The sequence below is a fragment of the Callorhinus ursinus genome, unplaced genomic scaffold (assembly GCF_003265705.2).
Source record: "Callorhinus ursinus isolate GAN/ISIS: 27379988/994484 unplaced genomic scaffold, GSC_fseal_2.0 scaffold60, whole genome shotgun sequence".
Classification (NCBI taxonomy): Eukaryota; Metazoa; Chordata; class Mammalia; order Carnivora; family Otariidae; genus Callorhinus; species Callorhinus ursinus.
The window spans coordinates 4604742-4632640 of record NW_027397122.1 but is presented as its reverse complement, the minus strand read 5'-3'; the positions used below and the strand labels follow the sequence as shown (position 1 = coordinate 4632640).

At 50.0% G+C, this 27899-nt stretch overlaps 1 protein-coding gene across 15 annotated transcripts in view; it reads left to right on the top strand.

Moving 5' to 3' along the window:
- Positions 1 to 27899, top strand: part of IKZF1 (IKAROS family zinc finger 1) — a 96590-nt gene that overhangs the window by 44391 nt on the left and 24300 nt on the right. For 8 of the 15 annotated variants that reach the window (XM_025853032.2, XM_025853031.2, XM_073885084.1 and 5 more), the window contains exon 4: positions 24318 to 24578. The exons of 4 other annotated variants lie outside the window; for them this stretch is intronic. In XM_025853032.2, coding sequence (XP_025708817.1) covers positions 24318 to 24578 — 261 coding nt within the window. Of the gene's footprint in view, positions 1 to 16901; positions 16962 to 18397; positions 18669 to 24317; positions 24579 to 27899 lie in introns of those variants that run through there. 3 more of the 15 variants (XM_073885087.1, XM_073885085.1, XM_073885086.1) reach the window with 3 other exon arrangements.

The following is a 27899-nucleotide window of genomic DNA, read 5'->3' as shown; positions in this document are numbered from 1 at the left end:
TTACGCTGTTCGATTTCCCATCATTTTCTGGTCTTTCATTCCCTCTTATTTGCATTGGTTACTCATACATGTAGATCTTTGGTGTGATGAGTACAACTGCTCTGTGCGTCGGTCTGTGAGAAGAAATCTGTGGGCACGCTGAGCTCGGTGGTGCCACTTTATCCCTGTGTGCTGGGTTGCGATGGTTGGCTCCAAGGTGGTGGTGTCACAGTGGGTCCTGCCTGCGCCACCGGGGATCCGCGAACAGACAACAGACGGGGCTTCTGGTTGACCCGCTTGCTGCTGAAGACCTGTTTTTGAAAGTGCTGGTTGTGCTTTCTAGCACAAGGGGCTGGCGTTTTAACACAAGGACTCTTGTTGTTTAATTCAGGTCATGTAGCACACCTCTGAACAGAAACAACCGGTTACTAACTTTATTATAGGTTCTGATTTGAGACCATGAAAATATTCACATCACAATTGTTCATTAGGTACTTTCTCTCTCTTTTTATTGTAGAAGATACTCAAGCGTGTAGCTTTTTGTAGTTTTGTGATATGGGAAAGAGGGAGGATTTAACCCTTATATTCACTGGGTTTTTAAATTTTAAAAAAGTCATTTATCTTGATGAGGAATCGTATGTCTTAATAACCTTGATAAACTAAGTTTTGCATGATTACACCTTAAGGTTGAAACACATTTCATTTCATCATTTCCCAGAAGGGGCAATGAATTCACCCATTTCCTGTTTTTAATCTCAGAATGTTCTGCATTTCCTCCATATCTACTTTCCCGGCAGCAAAACCCTGGAAGCGATCAACACTGAACTCTTTTACCCCTACCTAAGATGTATGCACCTGGCACATGGTTGCAATCAAAATCTGCAGTTTCTCTGCTCAGAAATGGATACGGGAGGCAGAATTCCCTGTCCCAGTCCCACGGGAAGTCATTCAGTGGGCTGGTCAGTGAGCCCCTCATCTCTGCGGATCTGGACCTGATACTGGGTCTGCCATGTGTGCTCTCTCTTCACGTTCAGAGGAACCTCCACCCACTTCTTATTCATCTAGTATTTGCAAGGAGGGAGCATTCTTCCCGATGAAAATTTCCAAACTACTCAAACCTACCCTGTTTTATTTTTGCTGTATTTTAACCCTTTTGGATGAGGGATCTTTCTAGAACCCCCATGTGATTCTTTCAAGAATATCTTAAAATTACTTGAACCTCTTTTTCTGAACTCGGGTTTACTATTGTAAATGCGAATTCTAGCATTATGGAGAGGTCATTTGTGTGCACACATTTGGCCATGTGTAAACCCCGTGAGCAGGCAGGACTGTACTGTCCGTTCATTCACTTGCTCATGCATTCATTCCTTTCTTCAGCAGACATGTTTCATGCCTCCAGGGTACTGGGGTCCTGACTTTCAGATTTTCCAAAGCAGTCCACATTGCAAAGAGGTAGTTCTCTTGCGGCCAGAAAGAACAGCGGCATTTGTTGGATGGTAGAGGTCCTGAACTTCACTTCACAAAAAGTCACGTTCCTGTAGAGCTTATCTCTGTTCCCTAGATGACCCTGGCTTTGAACGCTCTTATCTGTTTGGATGTTTTGAGTGTCTTTCTCGACTTTCTAAATTGCAACTTCTAATCTGCTTGGTGTTAAGATAAGACAGAATATTTAATCATCTTCAACACTGCATAAGCTGAGGGTACAGACGGTCCAGTGAGCGTCAGAGGGACTCACCCATGAGTAAACGCGTGAATTTGGTTCAGAGGCTTCTTACTTCTCTTTTTGATGGTTGGCTCAGAGGCTAGTTTTACTTTCTCATTGTTGACCTGTTGTCACCAGTTGGTGCAGATGAGATGTCCAACTTCTGAGTAAGTGTAATGTCAACGGGATGAGGTCAGCTAGTGATGCTTTTGATTTCCCCCAGTCTATATTTTTCAGTTTAGCAGCTCTGAATGAGCCAAAGGCATTGCATTTTCAATTTCTTTGATCTTTATACAGATCCTTCCAATTTAAGTTTTTGTGATACTTCCTTCTGTCCCTTGAACCCAAAGCCTCAAGTTGAGATGGGGAAGTCTAATGACAATTCTGGATCTACTGTGCAAATATGTCTTGTTGTTACTTTATTAGACATTTTTAAAAAGATTTTATTTGTTTGCTTGTTTATTTATTTATTTAGAGATAGGGCATGAATAGGGGAGAGGCAGAGGAAGAGGGAGAGAGAGAATCTCCAGCAGACGCCCCACTGAGCGCAGAGCCCGACGCAGGGCTCAATCCCAGGACCCTGAGATCATGACCTGAGCCGAAGCCAAGAGTCAGACGCTCAACCAACTGAACCACCCAGGCACCCCTATTAGACATTTTATTTCACTTGACCCTCAACCATGATAGACCTTGGAATAATTGGTGACCTAAATATGAATATTTTGTCATTGCAGAGGGTAAAAATTCTCTGTGAATTCCACATGCTATGTATTTTTCCCTCATACAGTTTTAGAATTTTTTTGATACTTGGTGTTCTGAAAATAAGTATTGCCTTTAAATAAGCAAGGCTATAGTTTCCCAAATCTCTCTTCCTTGATTAGATCCAGAGCTCTGGTGTGTCACCATGCCTCCCCAGATTGGGCCTGATGCCCGCTTCCCGCCAGGCACATGTCTCCTGCTTTTTCCCTGTTCCTTGGTGTTGAACTTGAAGTTTCATTTCTGCAGTGTTTGCGTGAAGGCTTGTAAGGGACAAGAGGGAAAGAAGTTTGCCCCTTTCCTACACGTGTCCGCCCAGCCATGGCATTAGGGGCTCTCCAAAGTCACCAAAAGGGAGTGACTGGTCATGAGAGCCAGTCCTCGGGTGGGGAGACTGAGGCTGGGGCTGGGAGAGTCGCGAATGCCAAGGGCCCAGTAGATGCAGCTTTGGCTCCATGGTAGGTCTTCACCGGTGTCGTTTTTATTAAAGGGCATTTCTTGTTAGTGAATCTTGAAGTCTACTAGCAAGTTACTAAAACTTTCCTCTATTAAATAGTGTCAACCCTTTTACGTGTGCTTCTCTCAGCATCTCTGTTACAAGGTAGGAGATCAGTTTGTGTGGGGACCAGACTGTCCCAGAGCCGGGATGCAGGAATCATATTAAAACTCAGTGACAGGGTCCAGAGGAGGCAGCATCCCCCCAGTATCTGCTGTGGGTGGCACTGGTTTATGGGTGCTGCCTGTCTTTATCCATAACTCGGGGTTTAAAAACCCCAGGTTTGCCTTCTGTGCGTGCGAGATGCTCCTTGATCAATTCTCTGTCACTTGGAAGAACTGGGTGGTTCTCCCAACCTGATGGGAGGCCAGACCAAGGGATAGGGAAGAAAGAAAAGGGGGAAACCAATGCAGATGTGCCCCCCAGTGCTATGGGGGACCAGGCTTCCATCCCACCCAAGCCACCAGGCAGAATGCAGGACGAGGCAGGCATAGTGCCCCCCACTGGCCAACAGCTGCCCCATGGAGAGTGAGGGTCCTGGTTTGGGGCTGCTCCTGAGCAGCACAGAATTTCCTGAAGCCTCAGATGCCCCGGGCAGAAAGACAGAACAGCTGAGCAGCTGACACGAGGTGTGTGGGGGTGCACCTGCCCACGGTGGGCTGGAAGGGAGGCTGACAGGCTTCAGGTAGGGTGGTGCCAAGGAGAGATCTCCGCTGCCGTTACTGTTTTTTTTTTTTAGATAGAGAAAAAACAAAACAAACAAACAAAACAGAAAAAAAAAAACAAAACAAGAATCAGAGATGAGAAACCAAATTGCCAATCGGAAGGGAAAAAAAGAACTCAGGCATTTGGGGATCACCAGCTGTGTGTCCCCTGCGAGCATGGGTGGTCTTCATTTTTGTAATATTGGGAAGGGTCTCACGAGTCAACAGTCAGTGCCCTTGGTTGCAGGCCTGTGGCCACGGGGTAGATGTCACAGCCTCTGTGGTACCAGTGCTTGGTGAGAGCTTGTTGAGTAGACCCAGGTTTACCTGTGAAGGAAGACATCAGGCGTCTTGGTTTTACGTGGCAGTGCCTGGGTGTCACACTGCATTGTCCAGGACATCACGCTGGGGTAGGAACAATGTGTGATGCATAGAAGGTCATCTAGAACACTCACCCAGGAAGCCTGGAGGTGGGCACACGGGGAAGTCCTGAGCTGCCCACACGTCTGAGCTCTGCCCACAGGCTGAAGGTTTACCTCAAGTCTTCTAGGGATGCAGGTTCTCCTGTCTTAAATTCACGGCAACTTTCACACGCTAGCTTGCAGAGCCTGAATCGGAAGGACCGCTCCCGGGAAGGTCCCCCACACATGCCAAGTTTCAAGAGATATTCAGTAGTTTTCTACAAGAACGGTAATAGTGCCTGGGGTAACCCGTGTTTCTCCTGGAAAATCAGAGGAGGGAAAAGATGCATTCATTTTAAAGCCCGCACCTGGAGGGAGCTTCCAGTGTGAATTCAGAAATCCTGGGACCAGGACAGGCAGGGAGGCCCCCTTGGCTCGGCCCTCCACCCTCCACCACACGCCTGTGAAAACGGTAGATAAGGACTTTTCTAGGCAACCTCCTCACCCCTCTGGTGGGAATGCCTTTGACTCAGAGCTCTGCTTATCTCGAACACACAGAAAATGCCGCAAACAGGTTAATTCACAACTTCTTTCTCATTTTTCCCTAGATTTCAGGTTTTTCCTCGTGACCTGTTCTCATTTCTTACAGTGGTATTTTTTTTTTGTCCCAAAGGGAATCTGCCTGAATGTACTTACGCTTTCTGTTCAATATTCCATTTTTTTGCGGGGGGGGGGGGAGGGTCTCAGCTCCAAAATTAAATTTTTGACCATGATGTAAGGAAATTTACCGTTTTACTCTTTTTAAATATAAGAGGAAAACGATAGAACAGTGTCCTAGAATTACTAGGAATTTTTGCGTCTCGGACCATGTAGGACAGACACACAGAGGAAGCTTGGACCAGGTGTCCTCAGACAGCTGGACTGCGGAGCTGACTGGTCCCTCTCCTCTGGGGCTAAGCACTAGGAGAGCCTTGTCTTTTAGAAGGCTGGTTTAGGTGCGGGAAAGGCTTGTGAGTGTGTGTGAGTGTGCATGTGTGTATGAGAGTGTGTGAGAGGGTGACTATGTGTCTCTGTATATGAGATAGCATGTGTATGAGTGTGTGTGCGTGTGTGTATGAGTGTGTGTGAGAGGGTGACTATGTGTCTATATGAGATAGCATGTGTATGAGTGTGTGCATGTGTGTGCGTGTGTATGAGAGTATGTGAGAGGGTGACTGTGTATCTCTGTATATGAGATAGCATGTGTATGAGTGTGTGTGTGAGTGTGCGTGTGTGAATGAGAGTGTGTGAGAGGGTGACCATGTGTCTCTGTATATGATAGCATGTGTAAGAGTGTGTGTGTCTGTGCGTGATTGCGTGTGTGTATGAGTGTATGTGAGGGTGACTGTGTCTCTGTATATGAGATAGCATGTGTATGAGTGTGTGTGTGTGAGTGTGCGTGTATGTGTGTGTGCGAGTGTGCATGTGTCTATGCATAAGTGTATATATGTGTGTGTCTCTGAGTATGTGTGTGTATCTGAGTGTGTATATAAGTGTGTGTGTATGTGAGACTGTGTGGGTGTGTGTGTATGTGTATGTGTGGTGTGTCTGTAGTGAGTGGCTATGTGTGTGAGAGCTTATATCTGTGTGTGTGTGTGTGTGTGTGTGTGTAGGAATATCTCTCTGTGTGAGTGTATGTGAGTATGTATATGTGAATGTGCCTTGTGTGAGTCTGTGTGGGTGTGTTTCTGTTGGTGCCTGTGTATAAGTGTGTATGGGGGGTAGGTCTGTGTGAGTGTGTATATGCATGTGTGAGTGTGGGCATGTGACTGTGTTAGAGTCTGTCTCTGTGTAAAGGTATGTGTGTGTCTGTGTAAATCTGTGAATGTGTTTATGTGTGTGAGAGCATGTGTGTGTGTATGTATGGGAGTGTGAGTGTGTATATGAGTGTGTGTATGAGTCTCTGTGTGTCTGTGTATAAGTATGTGTGTATATATGAGATACATGTGAGCATGTATCTGGGCATATGGGACTGTGTGTCTGTGTGGGTATTTATGTGTGAGTGTGAGTGTGTGTCCGTGTGAGAGCATGTATCTATGCGTAAGGGAGTGTGTCCGTGTGGGGGGGGTGTCTTTGTATGTGTATCCGTGTGTGTCTGTGTGTGTGAGCATGTATCAGTGCATGTGGGAGTGTGTGTGTGAGTCTGTGTCTGTGTGTGTCCGTGTGTGTGAGCATGTATCGGTGTGTGTGGGAGTGGGAGTCTGTGTGTCTGTGGGGGGTGTCTTTGTGTGTGTGTGAGCATGTATCAGTGTGTGAGTGAGTGTAAATCTGAGTGTGTGTCCATGTGTGTGGGGGTGTCTGTATAAGTGTGTGTGTGTGTGTGTGCATGTCTGTGTGTATGAGCATGTTTCAGTGCGTGTGGGAGTGTGGGTGTGAGTCTGTGTGCCCATGTGCATGTCTGTGTGTGAGCATGTATCAGTGTGTGAGTGTGAGTCTGAGTGTGTGTCTGTGTATGTGTGAGTGTGTGTGTGAGCATGTATCGGTGCATGTGGGAGTGTGAGTCTGTGTGTGTCCGTATGTGTGTGTGTGTGAACATGTATTAGTGTGTGTGAGTCTGTGAGTGTGTCCATCGTGTGTCTGTGTGGAGGGGTGTCTTTGTATGTGTATGTGTATATGTGAGTGTGTGTGTGTGTGTGTGTGTGAGAGCATGTATCAGTGCGTGTGGGAGCGTGTGGGAGTGTGAGAGTCTGTGTCTGTGAGTGTGTATCTGTGCATGCATGTGCACTTGGCCGAGCCACCAAATGCAATTCCCTGCTCTTGCTTCCCTTTCTGTCACTTCTCCATAATTCTCCGCATTTCGGTTGGGCTGGTGTCTGGCGGCGGCTTCCTCTTTCCCTGCATTCCTACATTTCACTCCTTGCCCTGGTTCCTCTTCTAGGCTGTTAAACAATTTGGGCAGGAGGATGTGGACACCCAGTTACAATATGACACATGCCGCCGTGTCACAATCGTGCTCTGGGCCCTGCCTCCTGGCGGCATCTGGATAGGGCAGCAGGAGGGTAGGTGGCGTGGAGCGGGGACAGAATGCAGAAGTTGGGGCCTCTGGAAACCCGAGAGCTGGCAATAGCTGGGATGGTTTTCCTCAGAAGCCTGGAGTTTCCCATCCGCGGCCCGATTCCAGATGCGCGCGAGACCCGCAGGGCCGAGGGGAGCCGCGGGGAGGTGGCTGTCGGCTTCGGGCCTCAGCCTAGGGCTGCGAGCCTCCTCTCCCCCAGAGCACTCTGCTGGCCCCCAGCTTTCCAGTGTCTGTCTGTGGGGTGTGGGGTCAGGGGGGAGTGTCCTCAGCATCTCCTCGGCCAGACCCCGCCCCCTGTCCTGACACCTGAGCCCCGTTCCCACCACGGGACCCTCGGGGCAGGGGCCTCGGACCTCATCCCCGAGGCTTCTGAGTCCTTTCCCTCATCGCCCCCCCCCGTGGACGAAGGGCAGCCAGCTGCGGGGGCCAGGTCCAACCTTTGACGTTGACCCTGCTTGTTTGGCATGGGCTGGATTCTAGATGGAGGAGGGCATGGGCTGCCCTGGTGCTTCTCCCACGCTTCCCAGTAAACAGTGTTGAATCATGAAACGACAGAGATGGGAAAAGGAAGAGGAGAACCTCCCTCATTTCAAAGAAACGGTGCTGAAGTGAAGGACAGGAACTTTTGAGCTTCTCGAATCCTGAGAAGTAGCTGACATCTACCAGGAAAAAAAACCATGATATTTGAAGGTTCTTCCCAAGAGATGTGCAGTTTTGACTGAGGTGCCGGGCAGTGGGAGGCTGCTGAGTAATGAGTGAGTCCCAGTCGGAGGCTGTGGGGCCGTCAGCAGAGAGGCTGGTACTGCGGGTGGGCACCTCTGCCCAGGGGCTGCGCTGCCCTTCCACCCTCCAGATGTGTGGGGTTAGGACGGGCATTGGGTCCCAGTGTCACATGGGAGGGGACTGAGACCTGCTGAGGCTGTGAGGGTCTCTCAAACCCCGGAGCCTCTCAGAGGGAGAAGGAGGGCGGGGGCGGGTCCTTCCCTAAACCCCTGTTCCGTCATCCCATTTGGTGGTCCGAGCCCCATCCCAGAGCTTCCTTGGGAGTGTTGACAAAACACCATATGCTTAGCGGTTAGAAGGTAGAGTGAAGTTTGGAAATCATGAGAGAGAGAGAGAGAGAGAGAGATCAAAAAGGGGAAGAAGAAGGGGGGTGTGTTAAAGAATCCCTTAGGAGCATTTCGAGGTGAGCAGTTCGTTAACGCTAGTTACTAAAGAGCTTAAAGTACCCATGTGTCCCACAGCCTCGGTGTCAGCTGGGGACAGGGGAGTCCTGCCATGGGCCACTGTTCCTTCCCCAGAAATCTCTACAGGGATGCTTAGCTTGCCACTTAACAGGAGGGAGCTGGAGCTTTGTGGCTTCCCAGCACAGTGGGCGCCTGAGTCTGATGCCTGGGCTCCTGTCTGCAGCCCGCTCACTGGGCTGGGGCGGTGGAGGTGCCCCCAGGAATGCGGGGCTCATCTAGTGCTCAGAGCGAGGGGAGTCCTGTCTCCCCATCCCGCATTGTTGTCTTGAACGTAAAAGTCACTGTGAGTGCCAGGCTCTCTAGCTTCGAGCCTCTTTTCCTGAGCTGCCTTTGTGAAATACGTGTGCAGGAAGAGTGATCTTTGTGCCATTTACATGTGCACAGGCGTGCACACACATGCATGTGCGCTCCAGCACCCAGGCCAGATGCACCCAGCCACCCCCCCCCCCGCATGCTTCAGTCCCAGCCACCGCTCCCACCCTCAGCCCTGTCTTCCTCTGCGCATGACACAGGTGTCTTGCACTTCCTGCTCTTTCCCGCCCACACCCCGCGAACCCCGGCTCACTGGCTGAGCTGGTGCCTGCGAAGTATGCTTTTGGGGCAGAGAACAGGAAGAAACAGGAAAGGCAGGAATGGGGGCCTCGTGGCCCCTGCAGCTTGGGAAAGCATCCGGAGGCCTGCTGAGCGCCCCAGCGGCCTCAGAGGATGAGCAGGGTCAACACCTCCCTCAAGGATCGGTGCCCATGTGAAGCCAGAGAGCCCACTCCTGCCCCCTCTGGGCTCTGGGCCCCTGGGGCCAGTGCCCGAGCTGTTCTTCCTGACCCTGCTCAGCCTTTGCTGAGTCACCTTTTGCTTGGAATGCTGGCAGGGACCCCTCAGAGCTTCTGGAAGGGAGGGACAGCAGGGGAGCCACCCTCTGTGTGTCCTGGGGGAGATTACTTTATCTGCGGCCTCCCCGAAGCCGGGCCTGGGCTCCTGGAATCTTCGGGGCTTGACATGGTGCCAACTGTGGGGAAGGGAGGGAATGACCCGTTTGCCGAGCCTGGACGAGCTGTGTCCGCTCCGCCCCTGAGCCCGGAGGCCGGCGACAGTTGGGTTTGCCATCCTCAGCCCTTCCCGGGTTTCCATCAGGAGCCCCGTCTTCTGCGCCCCGCCCCCCATGAGTTCCAGGCCCGCGCGGCCCCCACACTCGCAGGTGTAACAACCGGTTGCAAGATTTCCTTTCCTCTTCTGTGCCGCGTTTTGCCACACTCCCTTCCCCGGGGCAGCAAGGGTTCAGCCTGTTGTTTGAGTGCGAATGTGCCTGCGGGAAAACCACATCGGAAACATGCGTGCAGCGACCTCAGCGGGAGCGCATGCACAAACAGCAGACGGGCATCTGGCTTCGCAGCCCACGCGGCGGACGCCTGGCTTCGCGGCCCACGTGGCGGCGGCCTAGGAGGCTGGTGAGCTGTGCGTCCCGCGTCCCTCGCTCTCGGGGTTGGGAGTGAGCCCTGCCCTGTGCGCAGGCGGAGCACGGCGCTGTCCCTGCCCTTGCGGGGCCTGCTGGCCACGTGGCCCTGCATCCACGGCCCACCGCGGCGGACACACCTGGGCGGCCACCCCTGCCCACTGGCATAGTCGCTTTGTAGAATGTCCCTCCCTTACTGTGTGGGCCCGTGGGCCCCAGCACAAACGTCCCTCCCTGGGATGAGATGTGCAATGGAGGAAGACATTCACGTTGTCGCTTCTGCCCAGGGCCTCACACGGGCTCGTCCTCCCTTGACGCCAGACGGGACCTCGCGTTGTCTCGTCACTGTTTCTCCAGCCAGCTGCATTTCCCCAGGCCTGATTCGGTGCCTGAAAATATCCCTTCTCGCTTTTTAAAGCTTGGATTAAGCTCTGTCACTCTGTTTTTATTATTTATTTTAGTTTTATTTCCCATGTTCTCCCTCGCATGATTTCTTTAGATGTACAGTCGTTTGGAGGTGAATTTCTGAAAATCTCATCTTGCTACTTTTGTACACTTGTGATCTTTAGCACAGGCAAATGTTATTTTACCCCCCAACACACACATACAAAGGTACTTTTTCATTAAAAAAATGAAAGAGCAAGAAGGACATAACAGTCAGAAACTAAGCCTCACCCTGTTCTTTAATCTGTGGGATGTCTCACCCCCAAGTTGTGATGAACTGTGTCTTGGGGAGGGGGTTGGTGACAGGAGGCCACAAATGACACCAAATGACCACAAATGACTTTCAAGGATAATCCCATAAATAGAATCATCATTTTTGAACCTGCTTTTTTCTTACTTGTACCCTTCAGAAGGAAACTCTTCTTCACGTACTGTTTTTCCCTTTCTAAATTACAGGTCTGCGCATCAGAGCTTTTGCTCTGCCCCTTAGTTCACTGTGAGACATGACAGGTGTATCAATAAAACATAAACAAAAATAGGATAGGTGCCCAGCTGTGCTGCATCGAGAGAGAGAGAGAGGTTCAGAACCGGGTTTTCATCTGTTTCCTGGGCTCTCAGTTAGCTTTGCGCCCTGTCTGCTCTGGAAGGCAGATCTGACAGCTGGAGTTTAAAGTAAAGCAAAGTTGACTTTAGCCATTTTTGTCCAGGCCCAGTCCAAGCAACCAAAATTGTCCCATGACCTTGGCAGTTTGCCTGAAACAACATCTGCATAATTCTCAAATGGAGAGGAGCACCAAGCAGGAGCATTTGGGGCCAGAGGGAAGCCTGCATGGACCCAGGGGGTCATGGTGCCAACAGCAGTTTCCCTGAGGACATGTGTCTTTGCTTGTTACAGCCAGTGATCCCACAAAGCATTCTCTCTGTTTTTTCTCCCATTTAGAAAACTCGGTTAATGTTAGTGGGCTGTAGTTGATCCCATAGGCCCTGAAGTCTTCGTTGACAAGATGGGTGTTTATCTGCCTGTGCTTTTCCACTAAGAAAAAAAGCTTCAGCATGCCGAAGGCCTGAGTCTTCACATAAACCTGACGAGGATAGATATGATTATTCTCACTTGGTGGGGCAGGAAACTGAGGCTCAGTGTAGGTGGCCCTGGACCACTCAGTCCACACAGCTGATGGGAGGTAGAGCCGAATGCCAAACGCACCTCTGACCCAAAACCTGCTCTGCACCCCACTATCTAGAAGCTGCCCCTGCCTTCCCATAAGGGGACGAGACACAGGAGAGGGGACACGTTCAAACTGAAAGCCAGTCCATGTGTGCTCAGTGTATACACACTGCAGTCAAGTCCAGCCCTGAGCAGAAACCAGCAAGAGCGATTCTCCCTGTTCCTAACTGGCTCCAAATGCCCCCAGTTTCTTGGGAGCCTCACTCTCCACCGACGTAGGAAATTAAAGTGCTTTCTGCTGCATAATTTGCAACTTCTCATTGGATGTGAATGAACTTCTGAAAATGTTCAGATCTGATAGTTGTCTTCAGAAAGTAGTAGTAAAGGCTGTTGACTCAGCAGTTCTATCCTGAGCACCTTGCATGTTCTAGGCAATGTGCGGGAGGAGAGGAACGGGGGAAGAGTGTAACCTCTTCATCTGAGCACAGAATTGGGCTCTGGACCACATCAATTCCAGAACTGGGCATGTGCCCCAAGGATTCTGGGCTGGAGCTGGCCTGAGAGAGAGCCAGCTTTGGGGTGGGCATCAAAAGGATGGGAGGGGGGAGGGGTGATATCCAGCCCTGTGGAGGGTGGGGATGGACAGGGCTCCAGGAGGGGACCACGTTCCTATGGTGGAGGAGGCATAGTTAGGAAATAAGGATCTGCACAGCTGAATGAAACGTGCAGGGCATCCACAAGTAAGGTGCAGTTGGTGAGTTTGCTTTTTCTTACATTTTTCCATAAGGCTCATGCACTTGATTATCTGAGCGGCATGGCTTGCTGAGAGAGTCACCATCCTTGCGGACCAGTCCTGGAGGGACTCAGACCCAGGTCTTGGGATTTGGGGCTCACAGTAAGAGTGCCAGCCAGTGGGAACTTTGGGAGTGGATGTGGGCTGAGGAAGGCAGCCTTTGGCATGACCATCTTAGGGCAGCGGGTAAGATCAATGAAGGAGAGCCCGAAGGCAAGGTCCCCAGGATGCATCTCCACCATCGTGCCGGGGGGGAGGGGGGTTGGTGGCCAGGAAGCACTGGCAGGATGTGGCACAGGCCAAGGCAGCCTCGGCTGGGTGGTGCTGCTGGGGAGTGATGTGACTGGGAAGCAGGAAGCTTGAGAAGATCTGCAGGATCAGAGGTAGGCAGTGGGAGTCCAGGGTGCAGGGGGGACCCATGTGCGTTCGAGCTCTGGGAATCCAGATAGGAGTGCCATTGGCACAGGTGGGATGGAGGAAGGATAGCTGGGTCTGGAAAAAGATCTTGAGTTCAGATTTGGGGGAGCTGGGTGGTGACAGAGCCCGGGTGAGTTCCCACAGCCAGGAAGCCCTGGCATACGTCCACTGCCTCTTTTTACAGACATTTTGGGCGCCCCTCGGGGCGTGGCGTTTGGCTGGGGCCATGCAGGGTGCAGGGCTGAGTGAGACACCAAAACCTGTATGCCAGGGCCCCGAAAGCCTGAAAAGGAGGTGGGATGAGAAGCTCAGTGTGTCCTGGAAGGAGCAGCTTGGGACCAACTCAGTGTAGGTATGAGACCTCACACCAGCACTCGCCAGCTCTGTGTCTTTAGTGCAGCCTCCTCTTTAGTAAGGCTGGAACATCAGTGCCTCCCTGAAATGAACCGTCAGGAGACGTTAGCTAGCGCTCTCTTTCCTAGGCAGAACCCGGAGCTCCCCAACGTTGAGGACGGGTTAAGAACAAATATCCATCCCAGGAGTGTGTAGGTATGGAAGAATTCCACGAGAGTCCGGATGTGCAGGTTAACTCACTCCCTAGCAGGAGTGCAGCCATGGTGTTTCGGCTCTGGCGAGGGTCACCTGTCCTGTTCTTGGCCTCTCTTTACCATCCCAATCGGGGGACCCTGTCGCTGGTGCATGGGCAGGGGTAGGCTGCCAATCGTGAAATGCCAGATCTGTACGCCTTGCAAAGGTCACTTGCAAACCATACTAACTCAAGTTAATAGGACACTAATGATCTGACCGTGCCCAACAGGCTACTATGATTTGAAGAATATGTATAAAAGTCAGACCCCAGCGTATTTCTAACTTCTCCTGAATACGAATCTATACGTGTTGACTCTCCCCAGAAAATCGTCAGGGTCCTTCTTTGACTTGAAAGAGAAACAGACTTCCTCCTCCTGTTTTGAAAATCTCAGGTCTGTTTTCGTGTCTCCCTAAGGGTGACAACAGCATGAGAGATTCACATGCATGACAGAATGCAAACTGGCAAGTGCGGTTTGTGGGCATTTCATCTTTTTTCCAGAATGTTCGTCAAGGTAGTAGTCTGAATAGAACTTAGAATCTGAGCCACTGACAGCATTTTCTTTGAAAATATTTGTGACAATGTGGTAAATAAAAATTCCACCAAATGAACTAAATTTGGTCTTGAGAAGAAGAATGCATTTCATGACATTCAGAAAACTTAAGATACATTGAATCTTCTTCTGTCTGTACCCTTTTGAAAACAATGGGCTAAAATTTGGGGTGGGATTTATTAGAGAATGGGACACACGCCTGAACGCCCCTCATGGAAGCATCACTTCCCTGCTCCCACAGGTCAGCGTCTAGCCCCAGCGAGAGGAGCTGCTTTGCTTCGAGTCTCAGGCTTACGGGCAGGATTAGACTAAGGGAAAGGACAGGTCTGTACCTGCAAACCTCTCCACACATGAGTGAGAAGAAGGGTTTTGTGGCCCACCTGAGGGCTCACCAGAAGCATGTGAGCACCGTCAGACTGCTTGAGCCCCTGACCAGCTGTCTCAGGGAGAGACAGGGACTTGTGAGACACTGTGCACGCTCACCCGGTGTCCCAGAGGGCCCAGGTGAGCTGGGGTGGGGATAGCTGCGTGGAGGGCAGAGCCAGTGGGGACACGCTTTCTAAATTGATGGTGGCCAAATCATTTCATCTTGCGGGGGACTATTGGTAAATGCGCCATGGCCCCCGTGTGTGGGGGAGCGTGTGTGTGCTTGCACACCTAAGTGTGTATGTGTGTGCGTAGCTGGACTAACACCCCTCCTGACACCTTTCGAGCCACATGACAGAGAAAACAGCTCCTCAAAGGCCCTTCCTGCACGGGAGACTGTGTGTTTGGAACTAACATGTTGCACACGAATGTAATGTGTTAGTTAGATATAGGCTCAGATTTGCACCTTCCCATGGTAACCACCCGGAGGACAAACTCCAGAACTTCCTTGGAGTCCCGGTCTCCACCCTGGTAAACTGGTGGTAGTTCCTGCCTTGTGGGGCCATGGCGAAAATTGAAGGCAGCTTATGGAAGGTTCTTTGCAAGTACCTGGCATTTACAAACTCCCTGTGAACGCCCTCCGTGAGGGATAGACCAGACAGGCAGACCTGGGCAGGGCAGGACCACAGAACTGGACAGGGCAGAAGCAGACAGAACTAGATAGGATAGAACCAGACACTACAGGACAGCACCACATCAAAGCAGACAGGACAGAAATAGACAGAACTGGACGGGAGAGGACCGGACAGGTTAGGGTGGCACAGGACTGGACAGCACTGGACAGAACCTGGCCAGAGAGCATAGGTCCAGAAAGCACCAGACAAGACAGAAGCAGACAAAACGGGACGGAACAGGTTCGGGTGAGTTTCCCGTTTTCCTGTTGTGCATAATTGCCGTCCACAGGAATGCCACGTTCTTCTTCCGGACTGAGAAGTTGGTCGTGCATGAACGTGTGTGGTGCATCACCAAGAGTGAATTCCTAACGGCTCAGCTTCCTTACGGGGAAGTAGAACAACTCTATAGCAATAGCCGTGTTTGGTTTTTTAAGCTTTTTGCCCATTTTAGGGAATCAAAGATGAAGGACAAAACTCAAAAACTTTGAATTACAATAGGCAAGGAATGGATTCTCTTGAAAAGGATGAACATTTAATGTCTAATGAGGTACCGCGATGGTGTTCTGTATTTCAGGGCTTACACTTGGATGACCCAAGCCCTATGCAAGTCTACATTTTCCACTATCAGACAGTTTGTATTTAGCGTACCTTTCAAAATCCCTTTGCTCCTGTACCCGTAAGTTACTGGTGACCGTGAACACCTCTCGTCACCATGTTCGTCACGAGGCACACAGACTGTGGCCTGCGGAGCTGAGGGGGTACCCAGGGCCATCTGAGCAGCGTCTCAGGGTGTGTGGCAGTGTCTGATTAAACATTTAATCAGAGTCTTAGATCGCGGATTGTAATGCCCCCGTTTTTAAAAGGTAAGACTCTGCCTTTTCTCCCATCATCTGAGATGCGCGCACCCTCGTGCACGGAGAGACTGGGGTTGGAGCTCAGTGCAAAGGTCACTGTAAAATTGGCATCATTTTGCTGGCCAGCTGCCGACATTGAGCACAAGGTGCACCCGGGCAAGCCGCCGCTGACCTGCCTGTTTGATGAGACACACGATAGTGACCGTCTCTGTTAGATTCAGACTGTCAAGAGACACTGTAAGGAAGACTGAGGGTTTGTTGGGAAATAATTAAGGTGGTCACTTCAACGAACAGCGTTGCCCATTATCCCAATATTCTAATAAATATTTCCTGGGAAAACCAGGAGGGTCTGTGGTCAGGTAAATTTGGAAGCTAGAACAGTTTCAGCAAGGTTCAGTGAGTGTCTTTCCTGCAGGACACCGTGGGGTCTTTCCTCTGTTAATTCAGTGGGTGATCCAACAAGTTTAATTTAGCAGCTGCGCTGTGCTCACAACTCCGATAGACGTTAGGATGCCACCGTTGGAGAGAAAACCGTGTGTGTGTGTGTGCGCGCGCACACATCTGCATCGTGCTCTGTGTGTGCACGTGGGTGGTATCTACTGAGCCTTCAGACACAGACACAGGGTGGGAAGCTCTGACCTATAAAGACAGATCAAGAACTTGAAGATTTGAGGCGCTGATAACATTTATGAAAGCAGCTAATAAGGAATACCTACAGAAATTGATAGCTCTTTTTGAGGTAGGGGAAAATACTAATTTTCCCCACTCAGTGGGTCATGTGAACATTTCTAATTTTCTATGAACACTTTCTAAGAAATGTTGAAAAGGTGAATGAAGAACATTTGCTATGCATTCAGCCCGATAAGAAACACACGGCTTTTGTGAAGATATGTGCTCTCCCGGGACAACCTCTGCCTCGATGCTCAGATCTGGGGTCCGTGTGTACCACTTCTGCTGAAAAGTTCCTCATGGTTCTAGAATGTGTTCTTGGTTACGACCCCCAAGGTGCTTAGGACAGCAGGGGTTGTAGATAATATAGCAGGAGCTCTGACCTCTGGATGTCACAGTCCTGTTTCTGAGCATCACTGGGTTACCTTTCAGTTGCCTGTATGAAGGCTGAGAGTAGCTGATTAGTAGCTAACAAATGATTTTGAGCAGTAATACTTCTTTTTTAAAAAGAGTAACCTTTCTTTTAAACATTTACTGTGCCTCATGAACACTATCAAAAGCCAGCTTTCTTTTCTCCTTCTTTATTGCAGTTGTATATGGGGCCGATGGCTTTAGGGATTTTCATGCACTAATTCCCAAATCTTTCTCTCGTAAGTATATGCCTTGCTTCTAGAAAACAGAAACATGTATTCATTTCATACTCAGTTTCCATAGTGTAAATGCATGATTCTTCATCTCCCGCCTTCGTACTTGAAAAAAAATGAGGTAAATACTGCCCATCCTGTTCATTACACATCTACCATCTGGGGCATCACTGATACAATAAAGTGCGTATGTAACATTTCAGACCATTGGAAGATTAGACTGTGGAACATGCCTTTTGGTGGAGTAATAGGGGTAGAAGTAACACCAGCATTGAATTGTTACTCTACTAATGTTGGTCAACAGTTCTGCCATTAATGTGAGGAGTATCTCCCTTCGAGTGAGTAGGATGATAAAATGGCCAGACTTCCTGTCACCATGAGACAGACCAACGTGTGTGCATGATGACTTTTACAAATTTGTGGGACAGGAGGAAGAGACAGACTCTCCCTCTGTTGCTCTGAAGTATTAATTTCAGAACCGAGAAGAGAAACATCGCAGGGCTTTGGGACCGTTAGTCTGCGGTGCGGTGCCTCACTGCCCAAGCAGACACACTGAGTGCTTTTTGTGCTCAGGACAGTCCTGATCTGAGCTGTTAAACCAAAAGCAGATGTTAATTTCATTTTTAGGTATTGAGAGATGATAAACCATAGATAGATCAGGGCAGCACCTTTGAAGGAGTATTTTAAGGAATGGAGTGTGCTTTTTAAAATGCTTTAAAATATTTAAAGTAGCACAAATTGGTCATCCCCTTAGGACCAAAGCCTTCAGAGCCTGCATTAGTAAATTCTCTCCTGTTGTAAAGCAACCTCAGCAAACAGGGTGTGCTTGTTAATACTGTAACAGTTATTGATCCAGGCACAATCTGAAAGGTGTCAGTAGTGGTAAAGGTAAGATTCTGACATCCTAGTCATCAAAACTCTGCTATCTAAAGGGTATAGCAACAACGCAGATTGGAAACTGACCACTTTCCCAGGTTATAAAAGTTATCGAGATCTTTCTCTTATCAATCTTCCTTTGATTCAACTTGAAAACAATAGCTTGAGATATATTTCTGGGAGATATGGATGTATGTATATGTACTTGTGTGTGTGTGTGTGTGTGTGTGTATGGGTGTGTGCACTCCTATGATTATATAAAACATGGAGGTGCTAGGACAGAGAAGTCAAGTTAATTTTGAGATGAACAATCACATTGCTGAAATGTTGAGAAGTCAAATGCATCGAAGAGTAAGAAAAGATGTTCTGAGACGTTTTCACGAAGTCTGAGGGAGATCTGGGGGCAAGCATATTGTCATGTGCTCATATAAAGATACATGCTACCTGCAGATTTTATAAGATGGATGATGCATGTTTTGATATGTGCTTGTCTGTATATTTATGCAAATGATTCACAAGGTACTCGTAACTCTCTCTTTCCTCCCCTCCCCCTCCCCCATCCCCAGACTGTAAATATCCTCCTCCTCCCCCGCACAGATGGCTGATGACCTGGAGGACTTCCCCACCCCAACAGCAACCCAGCTGTTCTGGGCCAACATCGCCACCTGGTGGGCAGGGTGGAGAATTGCCCCACTCGCCTGACCTCACCTCTTTGTTTTCCTGCTTGAAAATTAAAAATATATAACCTGTTTGACCCCCGATACCTTCTCTATCCCAGTTTGTGTTCCCAGTAACCTGAGGAAAATGTAAATGTGCTTGTAAATCATTCCTTTGTCAGACACCTCTGTCCTTGACTTTATTTCATTTAAAGTCCTAAAGTATCAAATAAGGATAAAAATGCGTCTAATCATGCATCTTGACAAGAAAAATACCCCTACATTTTATTGGGGTTTTGGGGGGAGGTTGTTGTTGTTGTTGGCTGTGTAACCCAACACGTGTCTTGAACTCATGGCCCTGAGACCATGACCTAAGCCAAAATCAAGAGTCGGACAACTAACGGACTAAACCACCCAAGCGTCCCCAAACCCCTATGTTTTAAATGATAAAACTTAGAATGAGTGGTTCTATTAGCTTAAAAAATGCTTAAAAGTTCTCCCAAATCTCTTTTAGAGGCAGCACAAAAACATCGACATATTTCGTCTTCATCTCAAATTTTAATTACGCTCATTCAGGATCTCTCGTAAATATTTTTATTCCCTCTGCATTTTGCTTGCTAGTCACCGGTTGCAGGGATATTTCTGTCTCCCCCCCCCTTTTTTTTTTTCATTTAAAATATGGAGCACTTGAGACTCACGTGGCCTAAACTCAGACCAGAGGGACGATTTCAGAACGTCTTCTCCATGGAAAAGCACAGTGTGAGGACCAAACATTTACGTTACCAGTAAATAGAAAGACACATTCCAGAAGGGCAAGGAAAACAGGGAGGAAACACAACCCATTTGTCAGGTGGGGACTGGCAGGGCACGTTATATCTATGCATTAAAACATTTTAATCATTCATGAGTACGTGCAGTGCTTGGCGGCACGCAGAGGCCTCCTGGCCCCGTTGACCCTGAGTTCCCTGGTTTCTCCAGACTGTTCAGTGCTGAACTTGTGTCTGAGCTGAGGTCCACCTTGCCTTCTTAAGGGTCTTGGGTCTCTCTTAGGTCTGCTGTGTTACTAATAATATAGAGGGCCTCTAAATTATGTAACAATAATATTTTAATTTTTCCTAATGTAAGGCAGCATCTGAGAAGGAAAGTAGCTTTGACTCCAGATTTGAAGACATCCCCTCTTAATATAAGCCACGTTTATTAAATAATAAAATCAGGCCCCTGTCCATGTGCTCTCGGGAAGAGCTACAGGGTTAGACCTAAGCCAGAGCGTTCTGGGGTAAAGAAGTGTGTGAGTCTTACCTCATATTCTATATTTGATCAGTTCGATTCAGTGCCATACTGAGTTCGACATTTTTCTAAGGGGGGGTGGGATGGAGTTGCAAAATATTTATAAGTGTAATTCCCACATCAAGGGAGAGTCTAGCGTTTCACTGACACCATAGTGCACCTAAGCAGTTCCGGCTCCAAGAAAATGGGGCGGAAGAGTGGTTTAGGAGTCCGGGGAAGGGACGGCCAGTCAACACGAGCCCCGGTGAGCTCAGAGACATCATCCAAGGGGTGGACTAAAGCACAATAAACACAAACGAGGGGAGACCCTTTGTTTCATGGAAGTGACTGGTCGGGTCGACCTGTGTCATTCAAGGGACACCAGTGATGAGGACCTGTCCTGCCCCGTTTGACTTTTCTCAAGGGAGTAGAGTAAGAACCTTGCACCCTCCCCTGGTTGGGCTCCAAGCCAACAGGTGGACAGCTTAAATCAATGCCAGTCACCTGTCCTGCGAACTCTTCATTAGGTGAAGCAACCACCGGGGACTTTGACTTCTGCGGGGTTGGGAAATGCAAAAATAATGGGCCCACAAACTCAGCAGTCAGACAGGCCTCCCGAGTCCTCCGTCACCCTTGTACATGGAGATGCAGGAGGAGGTGATCCACCCAAGTGTCCCCTCTGCTCCATGAGCTAGAGGCCGCCTGCCCAGCCGCAAAAGGAGCCCGCCACCCGGGCGCCACCTCCAAGCCGCGCTGTGCCCGGGCCGCCCAGGCTGCCCGCTCTCCTGTTGCTTCCAGCCTCTTGGCCCTGCAAGTTATTTCTCCGAGCTGGTCCAGCCCCGTGGACGCCCCCAGTGTGTTCAGCCCCCACTGACTTCCTTCCTTCTGACCCCTTCAGGCTGGGCTTGTCCTTTTAACGGAGGCACACGGCCGGGCCCAGGGAAGGGACTCCAGATCTCACCCCGTGCAGGACCCCAAGACTGCATCTTCTGTTTCTCCTTTTTCCAGCCACATCACTAATTGAGCCCAAACCCCCAAAACCTTTTTCACACTTAGATAAGTGGGGCCGACACCTCCCCCACTCCTGAGTTTGTGTTTCTATAAAAGGTGTCTTTTAACTTAAGGGGACTTGACATTTATGTCCCTTAGATCACAGTTTTGGAGACTGCTGTGTTTGTGACTTATTACGATAGGTTCGTACCCTGAACCCCTGAAAATAATAACCCTTGGCCTGTGTTCCTCTCGTAGCCAGAGGGGACACCCCTTTTCCAGGGACGCCCTCCTCGGAGGGCAGGAGCCCGTCCGTCTCTTCTGTGTGGCCAACACCCACTTTGCCTTTGTCCGCAGAGATAGGAATGCTTTAGGGGGTCTGCTGGAGATTCTCCCTCTCCCTCTGCCCCTCCCACCGCTCTCTCTCCAAAAAAAAAAAATAAGTCTTTAAAAAACAGAGAGATAGGAATGCGTTTTGCCCATATTTAGAGAACTGTCACTCGTGCTTGACTCTGGCGTGCCCGTGGGGACCGTGTTGCCCACTGTGATCTCCCGGCCCCTCCCTGTCATCCTTTCTCCCTTGGTCCCTGCAGACCTTTCCTGTCCTAAGGTGGCCTGGAATCTGTCCCCGAGGTGCTACCGAGCTCCCAGCCCTAAAACTCTCTGCATCTGCCACCTGGCTCTGACCTGGAACGTGGGTGGCGTCTGCTTCCAAGGGCCCCTGTCACGCTCCCGTCCGTCACGGTCGCCCGACCTGGCCCTCCGGTGACCTGGGATGCTGTCTGAGCCCTTTCCTTCAGAGACCCGCAGCATTAAGGCACCCCGAATTCCAGTCTGTGAGCTTTGCCTCCTCCGGCATGGACCATCTCGACCTCAACCTGTACCTGGGGGTCCACAGAATCGTGGGGTCACTTCTCATAGGCTCTCATGCCTTTTGAGCCTCCTATTTTGGTTCTGTTACAGTTCTTGACTATCACATGACGTCGTAGTAACGAGAAAGCCGGATTATGACAGGAATCGGGTCTGGTTTGAGGACTTCCGTGCTACCTAAGGTGACACCCGGGCCGGGCCGCCCCCCAGGCCACCCTCGCCTCCTTCCTTCCACGCTGCAGGTGGCCTGCTGTGGCCCATGTCACCCAGAAGTTCAGCCCGCTGCTTTCCCACTCTCCTGCCCATCACCAGGAAGGGCCCACACGTCCCCAACAAGGCACGCCACACAGCACACCGCAGGGTGAAAGCCATACCTGTCTGCCTTAACCATGTGCAACAAGTGACGGTTTCTGGCGAGGGTCAGTTCTCTCCATGTCCTCACACCTCCCCAGCCACGGGTGCGCAGACCTACACCCCTTGTCTCAGCGCCACTGGCTGAAGAGCCTGCCATGCCAACAACCATGTGCCCCGCTGTGCTCTGGAATGCCCCAGTCTCATTTGAGAAAAAAACAAGCCACCAGTCGGATGGTTACAAATAATCCCAGGTGAAGGCGTTTAGAAGTCTTTGTAACTGGACGGTCGTGTTTCCAGAGCGTTCTAGCGCAGAGCCCGGGGATAATGAGACCCTAGAGGATGAGCTTGCACCTGGAAAGGTACAGGGCGTGTACCTGGGAATAAGGGTTCTAGAGCACCCCGAGGTCAGAAAGCCTGACGGCACCCCACCGCCTGGCCCGCCTCACGTCCTGTACTCCCCGTGTCAATGGGACTTGGTCCCTTTCTCGGGCAGCTGGGAGAGGTCAGCAGGGGGCCTCTCTGGGGCGCTCCAGGGTGTCTGGTCTTCAGAATCTGGTAGGAAAGCATGGGTGGGGACTCCCTCTTTCTGGATGTAACATAGGGATCTGTTGAGAGGAGATACTCCCTTCTGGGCTCTGGCCCGTGTTCCAACTCACTGTCCCATTTATTTATTTATTTGCCTCCACAGAGAGCTAATGGGAAAGTCTTGGCGGGTCAGCAGCTAGGAATATGGGTGCCAGAGCCAGGCTGTGTGACCTTTGCACATCATTCAACCTCTCTGTGCCTGAGCGTCTTCAACCGTGAAATAGGATGACAGCATGACCTCCCTCAGCAGGTTGCTGTGAGAGCTAAATACCTCAGGGCAAATAAAGTGCTGTGTGCCTAGCACAGAGTCAGTGTCGCAGATGTCATGGGGGTGAGGGGGGGCCCCTCCACGGACAGCTGTGTGGGGAATGGGCAGCCCCTGTGCTAAGCTGACTCGTCATCCATCTATCACTGAGTCCCCACAGCACCCCTGCCCGGCCACTGCAGATCCTTCCAGCCTTGACAGATGTGAAAACCAAGGCACAGAGAAGGTGTGTGACTGGCCCCCGAGATCTCGGCGCTCGTGACGAGTGGAGCTAACGTTCCCAGCCATGAATGTCGATTTCAGAATCTGGGCTCTCGACTTTTATAATCAAAGCGTTGCATAAAATGACCCTGGAGGGTTACTAACTAGGTTGATTATTTAAAACCGTGGTCTCAGACAAGCCGGTACGTCGGAATCCCCTGGAGGGTCTCATGACAACACAGGGCACTGGGTCCACCCCCAGAGCTTCTAGCTCAGCGCATCTGGGGCAGACCGGAGAATTTGCTCTTCTGACAAGTTCTCAGTTGACGATGATGCTGCTGGTCCAAGGACCAAGCCTGGAGACCCACTGATTGAAAACATCGGTCAGAGATTTCATAGTCAGAACAACTGTCTATGTCACTATTTCTTGTACTTGGCAAAATTCACCTCCCTGCCCTTCTTAATCTATGAGGCCATGAGAGAAGTGATAGCTTTCAGGGTTGTTGTAGTTTGTCCTACTGATTATGGGGTGGGACTCATCAGTTCATCACCGGGCTGTGTTTCAGAACGATGCACATGGAATGTCTCTGATTTCCCTTGCCAACAAAAATATGCAAATGGCAGAAATAACTGCCCTCAGTGTGACTTTAGCGGAATCAGGAATGCAGAGTGAACAGGAGCTGGTGTGTTCCTTAACATCAGCTCCGCGCCCTCACGCGTGGGGCTGGCCCCTCGAGAAGCTAACAAGATCTGTCACCTCCACAAACTCTGCCCATCCGCCCTTCAGCAGCTCGAGACCCTGTAGGAAATCGTAGCTCCACTCCAGGGCACAGGCTCTGTTATCCTGAGGCACTGAAAAGGAATTAGGAGGATCCTGTACCAAAGAAACAAACAGAACTCTTGCGGAAACCCTTCGGGAGTCTGTGGCCAGAAACGGGAACATGTGCTTTTGCTGAGCTTTGTCCCAGGGTGTATTAACCCATGAAACAGGGAAAGGGCGCCTCACGAGGAGGAGAAATTTTTCAGGCTTGATGACCCCTTAGCAGGGATGTCGCCCCAGGCAGGAGGCACAGCACGTGGTCGGTACTCACCTGCCGGCCCGGCCCCCGGTTGGCTCCCTGGCACCTGCCGCCGGAGCCCGGCTCGGGGCCGCCGTCCCTGGTGGTACAAGCCGCTGAGAACCTTCTCTGCTTCGATGTGCTGTCTTTTTGCTGCTGTGTCGGGTTTTTTTTGTTTGGTTTTTTTTTTTTTTTTTTTTTTTGTGATGACACTGAGTGGCCCCTGTATTGTGTCTTTCAGCCAGTAATGTTAAAGTAGAGGCTCAGAGTGATGAAGAGAATGCGCGTGCCTGTGAGCTGAATGGGGAAGAATGTGCGGAGGATTTACGAGTGCTTGATGCCACGGGAGAGAAAATGAATGGCTCCCACAGTGGCCAAGGCAACAGAGCTCTGTCGGGAACCGGAGGCATTCGACTTCCTAACGGCAAACTAAAGTGTGATGTCTGTGGGATAATTTGCATCGGCCCCAATGTGCTCATGGTCCACAAGAGAAGCCACACTGGTAAGGCCTGGCGTAGTTCCTCCTTTGGTGGCCTGGGAAGGTCCGTGGGGTGTAGCGGGATGAGAATAATACCCTGTCTCGTAGCATTGGCTCCAAGTCGTAGCAGGGGGGAGCCTTGTTCTTGCCAATCAGCATCGAGAGGGACTTCTAAACACGCACCGGTTCAAACCTAGACTTAAAGCCGCCAGACAGGGACCGTTCACAGCCTCCCCAGTCCTGCCAAGGGCCCCGGGGTCTCGCCGCCCACTAACGAGCGGCAGCTGTGCGGTTAGGGCACCTGTAACTCCAACCGCCCCCCCAAACACAAGACGAAACCAAACAAAAACAGAGCGAGCTGCTGACATGCACTCCTCCTCCAGGTTTCCCCTGAGAAACCATGAGTAAAATGTGCCTTTTTGAAATCCAGGCTCCCAGAGCTCGGTTTTTAGAAACGTGAGTGAGCAGTGGAAAAGCTGTAAAATCCAGTGTATCACCAAGTCCAGCTCAGTTTTCAGGCGGCTTCCCCGCCAACAGGTGAGCCTCAGAACAAGACTGCTGATGGCTGCTTAGTTTCCATCTCACACGGGCACAGAATTTCCCATCAGAGCCTCTTTTTTTTTTGGAGGCTCTGGAAGCCTCAGAGAAGGAGGTAGCCTGCGTCCAAACAGGAAGGGGCGAGAACAGCATAGCGTCCCACGGCTGTGCCCAGGCTCACGAGGTGTTCTCACATCGGGGGTGGGGGGACCAGTTCTGTCCCTCCATGTGCTCGGCCGTGGCAAAGGATCAGCCCCATACTCTCCCACCAGCACTGTGGGGTCACCTCGAATGGCCCCAGACAGTCTTCGAGACATGAATGGGGCCCCATAGTACCTGTTACCTGTACGTAGGAGGTGTCCTCCGAATTGAAGAGAACCCTGACTCTTTTGCCCTAAAGGCGTGCAAAATGCAATAAACTCACCACCTGTAGTGGTCACTGAAAGTTTAAACGTAAAACGCAGGAACCCCGAGTCGTAGCTGCCTAGGGGCTGGTGTCGGTGGGTCATCACGGAACCAGCATCTGCCACCGCCCTCCGCAAGGGGATAAAAAAAAAAAACAAACAAAAAACAACAACAACAACAAAAAAAAAACAGTTGAAATGTTTACTCTGGAGGCACAAAGGATTTTATAAGACGGGGAAGTAGGAAGAAGACTTGAAAATCACAGCCTCGTGTGACTCTCACCCGGGGCCAAACAAATCCGATGATTATCAGAAATTAAGCAGGAATTCAGAAAAATCGTTAAGCGAAACAGCTAGCTTGTCAGGACACACAGGCCTCAGTGGAGTTGTGATTTTTTATGTCTGATTTGGGGCAGTCTCCAAAATGATGCCTTCCATTTGCAATACATCGGGAGAATCCTAAAAACCTGTTTACTTTCGGTAAATGTGCGTTTTCAATAAAAACGTAAAATTAAGCAAACTTTGCTTTTCCTAATGCATCCCTTAATCTTCCAATTATCCCGTGAAATAGACCCCTCACATCAAGCCCTAAGTCAAGCTTGCGTGAGAGTAGTCAGGTTCTCCCCTTTTGTAATGACTTGGAAATTAAAGCGAAGGTAAGTTACTTTGTGATGGACACTTAACAGAAGACGCTGGGACCCGTGTTAATACATTCCTGATGGAGGAATAGACCTCACAAATGAATTACTTTCCTTGCTAATTCATGTAAAGCCTGACTGTACTGTGAAAATTTGCTTAAATAAATATTTGATAAATGAATCAAATTCTGGCATACTAAACTGTCAAAACATAATGACTGCCTGCCCCGATAAAAAGAATAATTGCATTTAATGAATAAACCTGCCAAGTATAGATATGCAGAGTAGCCCCTGCTGTTTGCTGCCCACTTCTCCCCACAGATCGCGGCTAAGTGCCAAGCACATAGCAACACGCTGATTCTTTCACCTGCAGGACAAGTTTATTCCAGAAATAGGGACGTGCAGCCCGTCAATGTTATGGTTCCTGGCCTGGCTTTTATTAAACAAACAAACCAACCCCTGAAACAGTAAACTCGTGGATTGTCTTCACGGTGTGTCCCCACTTGCATAAATGTGGAGGGTTGCAGGTGGAGCCAAACGAGGTTTGAATAGGTAGATGGTGCTAGGGAGGTTTCCATTTCTCTGGGATCTGAGTGGAGTATGTTAGAAAAGGCACGCTTTGCTAACCATCAGTCCCACCCCGAATTCTCTGAGTTTCCAGTGTTTCTAGAGCAGTTTCTTCTCAACCTCAAAGGCCATATAAATCACACCAGGGTTTCCCTCCCTGGTACCCGACAGCTCCCGGGGGCAGGCTGCCCCTTTCCCTCTGCCCAGAGCCCCACCTGGGGAAGGTGCCGTGGGCGCCACTCGGAACTGTGTATTGATCCCACTACTTCCGTCCCTAGTTTTGCTGCTCAGTTTCTTTTTTCTTTTCTTTTTTTTTTTTTTTTTAACTCAAGTGTAATAGCACTGCCTTCCCCACCAACACCTCGGGGTCGATGTGAGAATCACAGGGGAGAGTGGTATGAAAGAGCCACGCAATGCAGGGGGAAACCCCGCTATGCAAATATGCAGCAGTATCATCCTAAGTGATGGGACTTTGAACTATCAAGATCAAGAAAAGTGTCTGAATTATGGTTATTCTGGACAGTCTCGGGCCTCCCCCGGTTCCCATCATCACCAGCATCAAAGTACAATCTGCTCCGAGGTATGGTTGCAGTGGGCCCGAGTTCATTTTTGCAGCTCAGGTATATATTCTGTAATCTACATTCTTCTGATATCCCCTCTTAAATTTTATGATGGAGACACCCGTGAAGCCTCTGTTTTGTACCCAAATAAGTTCTTCAGAGGGACTCAGACCTTCTTACGGGAGAGTCCCTCGAGTGGTACATCTGTAGACCCTGAGAGTAAAACCTTAATGTTGAGTTAGTGATGACGATAAAGCCTTCATCCCGCCAAGTAACAGCCGTCCAGCCTCGGAGCGCTTGATGTCACTTAGCCACAAGAAGCAAGCTAGGGACCCAGAGGAGGCAAGCGGTTGATGATGGAGCCTCAGCAGGTAATGCGGGCTGTGTTCTGTCATCCCGCAGCGGGGCCGTGCCCCCTGTCCTGCTAACACCTCCAGAGGGAAACCACCTTGAGCTGAGCCCTGGGTTGTCACTTCGGAGAACGCCGTCTTCGGGAGTCTCCATGTCCCGTGTTACATATTCATGCCAGCACAGACAATCAGAAACAAATAGATTTCCAGGAAAGCTTGCCAGTAGGATTAAGATGCCGGGCACAGCAAGAGACATGAGAACCGTTGACTCAAATTAGAAGACAGATTT